The sequence below is a fragment of the Humulus lupulus genome, chromosome 2 (genome assembly GCF_963169125.1).
Source record: "Humulus lupulus chromosome 2, drHumLupu1.1, whole genome shotgun sequence".
In the NCBI taxonomy this organism is placed as follows: Eukaryota; Viridiplantae; Streptophyta; class Magnoliopsida; order Rosales; family Cannabaceae; genus Humulus; species Humulus lupulus.
In genome coordinates this window covers 239,835,659-239,847,148 of record NC_084794.1, presented here as the reverse complement: position 1 = coordinate 239,847,148, position 11,490 = coordinate 239,835,659, and the positions used below count along the sequence as shown (strand labels likewise).

The window sequence follows — 11,490 nt, the reverse complement described above, 5'->3', positions numbered from 1 at the left end:
TAGGTCGGTTTATATTTCTTCACCTGTTTCTTGAGGATTTCTGGAGTAAAGCTCAGAGGAGAGCTGGGATAAACTAAGCATCAAGGATTCTAAGCTAAGTGTGGGGAATTGGCAGAGGTTTAGCAAGGGCTCATCAACACTTGAGGTAAGACTTTAGAGTTCTTCAGTTTCTGTTTCTGGTTTTTGAGCTATGGTGTTTAAGTTGAATTGCATGGAACTTTAGGGAAATTCAGGCCTAAGGCTGAGGAGGAGCGAGCCAAGGAAGTCTAGAGGCACCTTGAGGTCGAAATTCCACCAGAGGTATAAATTCTAAACTCCAACTTTGTTGTTCAGCTGGTTTCTGCTGAGTTTTAGTGCTTAGGAGTGGCTATGGTGAATTCTGAGTTAGTGGATGCATGTGCTTGAGTTCTAGGTATTTGGGGTGCTTGGGATGAGTGGAGTATGGTCATAAGGTTGTTTTTGAGTTTGGGAAAGAGTTGGAAGAGTTTTGGTTGAGGTTGGTTCGAGGAAATCGCAAGAAGGAGAACTGAGGGTGGTATCTGTCTGTGACTAGCGCTACAGCGCTAGCCTTTGGGCGCTGTAGCGCTAGGCCAAGTTTGCTGATGGGGTTTTGCTTCTGTTTGTAGCGCTGTAGCGCCCTCCCATGAGCGCTGTAGCGCTACCCTGCCTTCTGAAGGGGATTTTAGGGTTGTTTGTAAGGGTTTTTGACCTAGGGTTTGGGGTTTGATTCCACCACCTTATTTGGTGGAACTAGGACTTCCCGGGGGCTCGGGATTGACCCCGAGGCTAGGTTTTGGACTTGAGCTCTGATGATGACTTTGGCCCATGATTGTGTTTAGGTGAGCGCTAGGGCTCGAGGGGGATCGTGCTCAAGGAGTCGAGGGATCAAAGCTAGTGAATTGAAAGGTAAGAAAACTGTACCCAATTATATGTTTGTGATGGGACTAAGTGCTCCCGAGATTTGTATCGTGTCAATGATTGTATTACGCCATGGGACAGGTAAAAGCGGCCTAAGAGTGCTGTACATAATATTTGCGCATAGGGCGCGGCTTGGCCACTGGTAGCCGAGGACAGCTTAATATTCACTGAGCTCGATTTAGGCGGGCCGGAGTCAGTGGGATAATAGAGGGAGCAGCCTGTCACTACAACAATTTTGCTCAAATATTACATTAAAATATAACATAATTTTAGAAGTGCTATTGATATGGAGACACACGGAGACAAAAAAAACACGGTAAAAAAAAATTAGGCGGCAAATGAAACTCTTTTTGCCGCCTGAAATTGACAAAAAGAACAGCAAATGAAAAAAAAAACTTATCCCTAATCTGAAATCCCTACGCATGCCTCTCTCTCTCTCTCAAATCCCTAATCTCTACCAGCGCCTGAACCACACCACAACGGCGGCAAAAACTTATCCCTAATCTCTCATTCAGTCTTTCTCTCATTCGCTCTCCCTTGCTCTTTCTCTCATTCGCTCTCTCACATTCTCTCGGCTTTCTAACCCTCGCGCCATTGAACCACACCACAACCACACACCTGAAGCCTCCCTCACGCCGGTACTCACGCAACTGAAGCACACCACGACCACGCCCGTGCTGTAGTCGTTGAGTCTCTCATCCCCCCCTCTCTGTTTATCTCTCCCGCTGCTGTCTCTCCTGCTGGAGCAAGAACCCAGGCATCTCCCTCACGAGTCACGTGCTTGCTGTCTCTCCTGCTGGAAGCAAGAACCCAGCCATCTCCCTCACGAGTCGCGCGCTTGCTAACTCTCCTACTGGAAGCACGAAACCAGGCCAGAGTATTCGAAACTGTGAGGTAATTTTTAATTTAGATTTCAATTTCATATCAGATCATCAATGTATATGTATATATATATATGTGTGTATTTGTGTTGTTTGGCCTTGTTATTCTATTTTACTGTTTCTTAACAGTTTCGTTAGCTCTATTGGTTTCTAACTTATCCTCTGTATAAAAGGAGCTAATTCCTCTTAATCGGTAAGATCAGTAAATTACCCAAATAAGATGGATTTCGGAAAAAAAGGGGCTTGATTTCTTGGACTTGAGTGAGAACCAGCTTGAAGGTGAGTTTCTAGAAATCCCAAAATCCATCACATTACATTTCTAGCTGTTTCTTTTCTTTTCTTTTTCAGTGTCATTACATTGTTGTTTATTTTAGCACTCTGATAGAGGATGTGTTCAATTTGAAGCAAATGAGGTTGATTGCAATGGATATGAGATGATATAAATTACTGGGACTTTGTTCAAGTAGTTGAACTTTGAGGAATAATGAATATAATTGTCTTTGATTGAGTGTTTTTATTTAAGAGTTCTGTTTTTTTTTTAATAAATTGAGCTCTAAATTTACTTATTTGGGTCCCTTTTTCAACGGTGATTGGGATTCTTGGTTTGGAAGTTGAAACTCTTATTAGAGATTACAATGAATTTGGGAAAGATCTTTTTCGTGGGTTAGTCTTTTCATATAAATTTATTGTTAAAAAAGTGGGTGTTTGACACTTTTTTTTATAGATATTTTGAGGCATATTTTAAAGTGAAACTAAATCCACTATACAATTATTAGTGAAAAAGTCAGAATAGATTTGTGTTCTCCTCACCTCAGTGAATATTTCAACAATATCTTTTTCTTATATATTTAATTGCAAACCAACTTTAATATCATAACTGAGAAATAATTGTTTGTTTAGGAGGTGTTCAGATTATGAACAAAAGTCTGTCACAAGAATTTCACTTTCTGAATTGAGGCCACTGAGAGGTTCATTTTACACAGATATCACGTGACTTCATTTGTGAATGTGTTAAAGTTTTAGTTAACTAATTTTGAGTTGGTATTATGATCAATATACGTGGTTTTATTGTATAATTTGTATTATTTTTTTTGGGACATAGATACATAACTTGAACACTAGGAATAATTTTCATTGTACAAATTTCATACTAATTCAAATGCTATTATTGAGCTTTTGAAAGTCATTTGTGAGCTGAGATGCATAGGGATTTCACTTTGGATTGACTAATGGATTATGCATTTTTTGCCTTTTCTTTTTTCATTGTATTTTCAGTGAATATATTAGACCAATTCTATTGGCCCTCTCAGTTCTATTTTACATTTAGCATTAATTGCAAATACGGTACAAGGAATTTTTCATGTATGAGGTTCAAGTGGTGGAGCTATTGTTTCTCTTTTCTGTTTTTGACACTCTAACATTGCATATCTTAGTGGCCCTTCAACTTAGTTTCATTTCTGCTTTTGAGCATTTGTATCTTTCATTTCATATGAACATGCTTGTTTTGGTAAAAAAAACTTTGTGAATGTTTAGACATATACCTGCCCCTCTCATATTAGTTAAGCTTTTAATTTGTCTCATTCTTGGTTGATGAATACTTAATTCTTACTTTTTGCACTTTCTATTTATAACTTTGGCCACTGTATTATGACTTAGAAACACTTAGTTAGCTTTGATTTCTATCTTTTGCATGGTTGTTGAAGTAAGTACATCTGTGATGCTGAAAGTTTTCTTAATGTTTTCTAGGATGACATTGTTCTTAATTCTTTGTGCAGGCATGCACTTAGACTCTGATCTAGTGATGTTAAGCTTGAAGGAAATTGGAAAACTCAAGGTGAAATATTTTCATACAAGTATGCTTCATTTATAATCATGAAATTCTTTTATGTATATGGTTTATCTACTCTCAGCATTGGAAGAAATGACCTACTGAGTTTGCTCTTACTTTTGATCCCATCTTTATTTTCTTTGAGACTCAAGTTTTTGGCTCAAGAATTTACACTTAGTTTGGATCAAATTCAAGGTGTTGAGCTTTCTATTTCATCTCTATTCAATTAAGAAATTGAGTGACTTCATATTATTTTCATTTGCTACCTACATATATTTAAGTTAGCCCTTTCATTGAGCTAATTTTAATCAGAAAGTAAGTCAATAAAGAAAATTTTGCTATTATTTGTTCTAAAGTGCATTTTAGTTTTTATATGTGTTAAAAGAACCATAGTTTTGATTGTGTTTTGTAAAGTACTAAAGTACCATTAACTTGATTTAAAATGTATGTTAAAGTGATATTTGATTTATTTTTAATCATTATGTAACAAATTTTCATTACATGACTGGTTATGTTTTATTATTTGACATAATTTTATGTTTTCTTGCATATTGTTTATTTATATTTTCTGTTCTATAATATGTTTGTTTTTTTTTTTGCTAGAACTTTTATAAATAAACCTTATATTTTCACATTATGGTTGTGTCAAGATCCTTTAAGTGGGCTTTAATTTGTTGGTTTTCCTTAAAGATTATTTCTTTGGTTTGTGTTGTTGCTTTTGTTTTTAATAATTTATTTTGCTGCAGCAGATGAAGGTAAGTCATTTCCCCTTTAGTTCAGGTTTATATAATTTTTTGTGTTGGAATTGTTTCTAATTAAGAGAATACAAAGAGAAAAATTAGAGATGTTTTAAGTGTAAGAATATGGTGCTTAATACTTAATGTTTGTGATTTGAGAATATGGATTTAGATTACCTTTTCTTTAGTCCTTTTGTTGGCTTTTGTGTATGAAATTTGGATTTTACAGATTTGATTTATGCATATTCTATAATATGATTTTATCAGACTTTTATTCATGTGAAAATATATAATATTGATTGTATGGGTTTTGATCATAAATAATGAGATTTTTGTTTGGTGCTGTCATATTGCTTATATATGTCTCTATCTCTATATTTTTATTCTCTTTGTAATATAGTTAAAACTTTTTTGGTAGGCTGCCTCCAAGAGAAGAGGCAAAATACTTGGTGTGCAAGCAATCTCTCACGAGAGACTCTTACTTTTGTTTGCATTTTGCAAGAGGTATGCCTTTTACCTTTGTTTTAATATTATGCAAATGTTAGAGGAGTTTGAATATCTTAAATATTCATCCATAGTGAAGTAGGTTCTGAGATTATTGTTGTGTGCTGTGGTGATAACGGAAGGTTGAGAACTTGTGTGTCTTAGTGAAGTAGGATCTGAGAAATTTGTGTGCTGTGGCGAGATAAGGAAGAAAACATGCATGCGTTTTTGAATTAGTTGAATTGATATTGGCAGATGGTTAGATGCTAGTCTAGGGAAAATGGTGTTTGCTTTTATATAGACTTATCTAGTATAACTATTTTATAATTGAATTGTGTTTGCTTGGTTTGTTTGATGATTGGTACATTAATTAGATTGTTAAAAACATATACTTGTAAATGGTGTAATAATCTTTTTGTATAGTTTTTGAGGTCCTTTTCAGTTGTATTGCAAGCATCTCTGCCCGAGTTGCTTCTCTTTTTAGGGTCCTTTTCCTTCTTAAAGAAACCGAAATATCATTTTGTGTTGGCACTATAACAAAATCGGGTTTTAGAGATGAATTTTTTTCTCGCTAAATCTTTCTAAATCCTTGTTATATCGAATAGCGATAATGAAATTGTCATTAAACTTCCTCGCTAATACTTTGTCTCTATTGCTGAACTATAGAGAGGACATTTAAAATCCTCGCTATTGCTCAGTAATAGAGAGGAAATTTTAATCACTATTTCATAGAATATTAGGTTGAGAAAAGTAGCAAGAAGGGTTTATGATTAGAGAAAAGGCTTTATCCTCGATTAAAATATAACTTTGATAAAAGAATATACACTTTTTTTATGTGACGACTTCTTGTACAAACAAACTATCTCCTATCTTCGTGATGAGGCACACATAATTTAATTTTAATTTCCTAAGTATATTGCTGATCATAATCTATGTCAAGAATTTTACTCTGTTTGGTTTCTGAAAATACCAAAACAGAATGTAGACCAAGAACTTGGGACAAGTAGTTTATGATATATTCATAAAAAAAAAGTTCCAATCAAATAAAAGTCATGAAATTAGCTTGATACTTTTGAGTTTGAGAACTTAGGATGGTAGTGATCCCCATTCATATGTGTATTTACAACCAATAGTCTTTGATAAGATGTATAGGACAGATATATCTATTGCATTGAAAGGAATGGTCAAGACTACAGAGAAAATTAGCTAGAAGGGGTCAAGTGAGGTATAGTCCTTGTGGAATCACATGGTATTGTCTAACCAAATTTGTAATAAGATGTCTTAGGCATGTCTAATATCTGAAGGGACACATTTTCATATCAAAATTAGAGTAGCCATAACCATTTAAAATCATTATCTTCTCTTCCAATCTTATTGATGCATAATAGGACATGTTATTATCTGCTAAAATTATGCTTATTGAAGGCTATTTTTCATTATTTACAGGCTGTTTTTTGTCAACAAAATGTAGAGATATATTTTTCAATACCAATATCATTTGTCTTGCCACAAAAGTCACAGCCTCTTTCTACACAAATAAATCATAGCACTAACAAAATTTGGTAGAAAACAATGTAGATCATACTCTTTACCTTCTCTTTTAAGATACAAGAAATTGTTTGACAAAGTTGTAAATAGAAATTGCTCATTTGAATTTATATCTTAGGAAGAATTATGTCTTGGTGTGATATTTATGTTTTGCTTTCTATCTTCATCTAAATAAATATATAAATATAATTGAAATTTGTAACGGCCACAGAAGCCTATGAATAAATAAATCATAGCCTAAATGGTTGTTCACAAGTGTTTATTTGTTTCATTTGTTCCGAAGAGTAATTTTTCTACTACTGGTTGTTCTCTTATCACTTTCTTTAAACATTGCTTTGTAAGTATGCTCCTACTAATTCTATGTTGGCATTGAAAACTTTTGTGTCCAATAATTTCTCTTGATTCTAATTAAGAAACAAGGTTCCATTCATATAAAATTCATGGAAGAAAATTTCCAATGAAATCTTTGATTAAACCATGAGAAATTTTGAATGATTTATATCTTCACTTAATTAGTTCTGTTTTGCTTAAAGCCAATTTTTATCAAATAATATCTCTTGTACCAGCTTCAAAATCCATTGACCTTTTATTTGATTACTTAGAATTAATCATGAATGCAACGAATGAATGTTGATCATAGAGCCATTTTAGATCCCTGATAAGCCCCTCAAAGAAAAACATTGATTCTAATGAATGTTTCTTTGATATTAGTGGTTCACTAAACATTTCATTACCTGAAATACTATCTTAAGTAAATTATTTATAACTGTATTAGTTTGTAAATTCTATTATCAAGACAGAGACAAAATAATATACCATGATAAGGATTCTATGTCATATTTTTATGAAAAAAATTCTAATACATTTTTTCTCTACAATTTCTTGCCCTTCTTTCCCTGCCCCACCACACCAACTCAGAACAATACAATTGCAATTAGATGTGTTAGGCATGTCCCATATCCACAGTGACACACATTTTCTTATCAAAACTAAAGTAACCCTTGCCTGAATGTTTTCTAGCAGTGTTCACATTTTAAATCAAAGTTCAAGAAGCTTAATAATCTCAACTCAAGTAATTAGGTCATTATTCCTTAAAAGGAAATTATTTCATCAAAATATACCATAAGTGAATGAAACAGTACTAGAATTTTTTGGAATATATAACTTTAAATAAAGTGTAGTAAACTTCGGAAAGTAATGGAAGAGAACGTGAACACATAGCTCTCAAAATTAGTGGCTAGATCATTTTCTAAACCATTTTCTTTCAGGGTCATCTAAAGTGAATTTGATGTCTTTGAAACAAGATTACTTGGAATGGAGAATGTTACAATGTACCTACATTTGGACTACGTTTTTATTTCTTGACGGTGGAAGAGCTGTGCAGGTAATATTCTCCTTTGTGTCTTCTACCTCAACCACTTGAATCATATGGTTGAGGCCTAGTTGTAATCAACAGCTATTCTAGAGCTTGGATGTAAAATCATAATATCCAAATCTGCATTTTAGGTGCAGCCATGTTTTGAACCCTGTGATTGTTGTAGTGGGTGGCAAGTTTCTTGACAAAACAGTCTTCAAGATAACCCATAAATCTAAATACCACCATTCCAATGATTATATCCACATTATTATGCACTCTAAATATTAGTTGACCATTTGTTTAATTTGAGTGCAAGCTTTCTCCCTGGGCCTGTATATAAGTTGAAATTGTATTATGAATTTAGTTGGGAAATTATTTTAGAAATTCCATGTTTGAGAAACATACATATTTCTCTTTATAAGTCCTCTTAGAAGTATCATATTAGAATTACTTTAATTTGTAGATCATTTGTCACAATCTATTTGCATGTATCCACAGGGCGCTTTTGGAAAAAATGCTCTAGTTGGATTTGGTTTGACAACTTACACAATGCTTGGATTAGGAGTGGTAATATCTCTTTGAACCTTACCATAATGATTTTACTTTGGGTATTTGTCTCTATTAGTCTTTGAACAATACTCTACTTATTACAATTTAGCAGCTTAGTCCCTAAAATTTTAATATTTTAGTAATTAAGTCCTTTTTACTAACAAAATTGAATTTTTTACTGAATAAATTAGCAAGAATTATGCAGATTAAGAATTTATCTTTGACTTCTATCATTGTGCTTAGTTTATGCTTTGTACTCTTTGTGGTGTTTCATATATAATCTCAACAGAACAATACCTTCACTCTATTGTGACATTTTAATTAATACAAGGCAATTTGGTTCTGTTTTTTTTTTTTATAAAAGCCCTAGAATTACCACTTTAAGTAATTGCTGGTGTGATTCCATTATTACACTCGAATATTACAGGTGTGTAGATGTGACTGGAGCTTACAGTGCTCTAAAGACGGAGCTTAACATAAGCTTGACAGCAACAGGCCTTTTGTGGACTACAACTGGCTTTATTGCAAAGAGGATTACACATGGACCTGTGGAAGAAAGGGAAACAAGAAAGGGAAACAGGTATATGACGAGTGCACAACAAATGGACTCACAACAAAGACAAGTGCACAAAGGATGATGAATTGAAGGATGGAGCAAGTTTCGTGCATGGTTTACTTTTGTGTATCTTGTAATTTTTTGTTTTTCATTTTTGAAGTAAAAAATGTTCAAGATTATAATACTTTATTATGTTATGCTTTCAAATTTAAGTTAGAACTAAGATCTCATGAAATAGACACATTTAGAGTTTGAATTAGTTATTGTTTAATGTAATACTTATGGTTTATCAATCTATTGAGAATTATATTTTATGATTAATTTTGATTTTTTTTTTATCAAAATACAATAATGAATCTTTTAATTAAACAAAAAACTTATAAGTACCATTATCACAATAAAAAACCTTAATATGTTATGATTTAGAAACATATTATAAGCGTAAAAAATTGTTATGGTTTATATAATATAACAAACTAAAAATGTTATCAAAATAATCAAATGTAACAGTTGAAAAGTGTTATGAAAAAAGTACAAGATTAAATTTCAAATTTATAACCAAAAACTCTATCTAAATGTTATTATTTCAATATTATAGCATCTAAAAATGTGTTATTGAATAGTTTAAGATAACACCGAACATAACATTCAAAAACTGTTATAGAAAAGACTGGACTTTTAATAACAAGGGCTATGTTAGCATTTTCAGAAGTGCTATCAATAGTCCCAGATAGCAGTTTTTAAGTGTTATGAATACTGTTTTTTCTTGTAGTGTGTGAGCGCTAGCCCTAGTTATCATTTGTGCAGTGATGTGTGATATGAATTGATATGCTTAGTATGTTGAATATTTGGTTATACAGAATGGTTATATGATTGAGAACTTGTGATGCAATGTGAGTTATGGATTTGTTTGTTAATTGCTTATGCTCTGCTGTTGTGTTTTCTTGCTGGGCCTTGGCTCACGGGTGCTACATGGTGCAGGTAAAGGCAAGGGCAGATTGGACCAAGCCTGAGGTGGAGAGCTCCGAGGTGGAATGTACATAACCAGCTGTTCGATCACCATGGTCGAGGAGTGGATCAGGACAAGGGTTACCTAACTGCTTGTTTTGCTTTAGTATGGCTAGTTATTGTATCTGAATCTTATAACTTTTATAAACGATCTTTAAACTTGTATTTTTGGGATCCCGTGTAAACAAATAGTGTTCCTTAATGAAAGAGTAGCTTTTGAGACCAAAACATCTTAAACCCTAGTTCCTCTACAGTTTCGATGACACGCTTTCAATTAATAGACTTGGTTAGCAAGTCTGGCACTTTATAAACACACAGTGTAACGGTCTTGGCTATCCAGGGCGTTACAAGAAACCACTGGCCGCAGCCATCAACTTTCACTGGTCGCGCCCTGCGATAACTTTTTTCTTAAATTTTGAATTTTGAATGTATTTTTTAGTGGGTTAATACAAAAATATCATATTTTTTCTATCATTTAAAAATATCTTTTTTAAAATACGATATTTTAGTTGTTTGATCTTTAAAAATTAGATATTCTCTGCAAAGATTCAAATTTAAATTTAAGAATAGGTTAACTAATAAATTTTAAATCTTGTAATATATTAAAATATTCAAATTAAGTTATCAGATATTAAAGATATTTTTTTAAATACTTGATATTTTTTAAATCTTTTATTTGAAACTATTAATATCTGATTATTCTATGGATTTAAATATTTAAATTATTTGAAATTTGAAAATTTGTTGACTATATATTATTATGGATATTTGAATTTGTTTAATTGTTTAAAATATTTTTTCAAAAACAGGTAGTGATATTTGTTTAAAAATTTATAACTGGTTAAATTTTTAAAAAATATCATGTTTTGCAAACTAATTAATAAAATATTTTTTATAAATGAGATTTAAATTAACTTTCGTTAATTGTTAATAAATCCTATTTAAATTAAATTAAACATTTTCAAAATGACCTAAACTTGTTGATAAATGAAATTTAAATTAACTTTTGTTAATTGTTGATAAATTTCATTTAAATTGATTAATTTATTTTTCTAAAAATTTAATTAATTTGAATTTTGGTTAAATTCTACAAAATTAATTGTGATACTCTTACAAATAAAATATATTGTGGTATTTTTGCATAAATTAATAAACTTGCTCATATAATAACATGATTAGGCTCATCCAAGTATAACATGTCTGTTTGCACTATATGTGGTATTTTTTCAATTTGGCATAGAGGCATATAGTGACCCGTATGTTTGCTTAATATATGGATTTTACTAAATAAAACATTCATAAAATGATAGGTTTTATTAGGGCCCATTAGAAAATGTAAAGTTTAAATTTCTCTCTTGTGGGTGGTTCCACTTGTGAAGGCCCATTTGCTTTACATGACTATAGTGGGCCTAATCAATTAATAACAATTTATAAAACGAATGTTTAAATTCCTGTAATTTGGAACTTGAATGGAAGTATGGGGGGCTTAGTAGTGGGAATGACATACTGTACCCAACCCTCCTCCATACAAGCCCAATTGTTAAGGCTCATTTGCCTGAGTTGGACTTAATTGTATATGTTCATTATAATAGTTAAACCTAAATATTGATTAGCAACAAATTAAT

General features: G+C 32.2%; 1 protein-coding gene across 5 annotated transcripts; it reads left to right on the top strand.

Annotated features, from left to right (window-relative positions):
* The first annotated feature begins 1,742 nt into the window (after positions 1-1,742).
* On the top strand, positions 1,743-9,081 carry LOC133816598 (uncharacterized). 5 transcript variants are annotated; one of them, XM_062249001.1, is made up of 5 exons: positions 1,743-1,812; positions 1,973-2,078; positions 3,575-3,633; positions 4,783-4,868; positions 8,729-9,081. In XM_062249001.1, the coding sequence occupies exons 3-5, from the start codon at positions 3,577-3,579 to the stop codon at positions 8,937-8,939; spliced, it is 354 nt and encodes a 117-aa protein (XP_062104985.1). In that variant the 5' UTR covers positions 1,743-1,812; positions 1,973-2,078; positions 3,575-3,576; the 3' UTR covers positions 8,940-9,081. The 5 variants fall into 5 exon arrangements, 3 of the variants coding, with proteins under 3 accessions (XP_062104985.1, XP_062104986.1, XP_062104984.1); XR_009885361.1 differs by lacking the exons at positions 1,743-1,812; positions 1,973-2,078 and adding exons at positions 7,664-7,779; positions 8,251-8,319 and having other exon boundaries at positions 3,300-3,633; positions 8,729-9,079; XM_062249002.1 differs by lacking the exon at positions 1,973-2,078 and having other exon boundaries at positions 1,745-1,812.
* The last annotated feature ends 2,409 nt before the right edge of the window (positions 9,082-11,490 follow it).

Coding starts and splice junctions, on each gene's coding strand:
- LOC133816598 (XM_062249000.1), top strand. CDS start 3,490: ATGGTTGTTGAAGTAAGTACATCTGTGATGCTGAAAGTTTTCTTAATG. Junction 3,634..4,782: donor AGGAAATTGGAAAACTCAAG/GTGAAATATTTT, acceptor CTTTTTTGGTAG/GCTGCCTCCAAGAGAAGAGG. Junction 4,869..8,728: donor TTGTTTGCATTTTGCAAGAG/GTATGCCTTTTA, acceptor CGAATATTACAG/GTGTGTAGATGTGACTGGAG.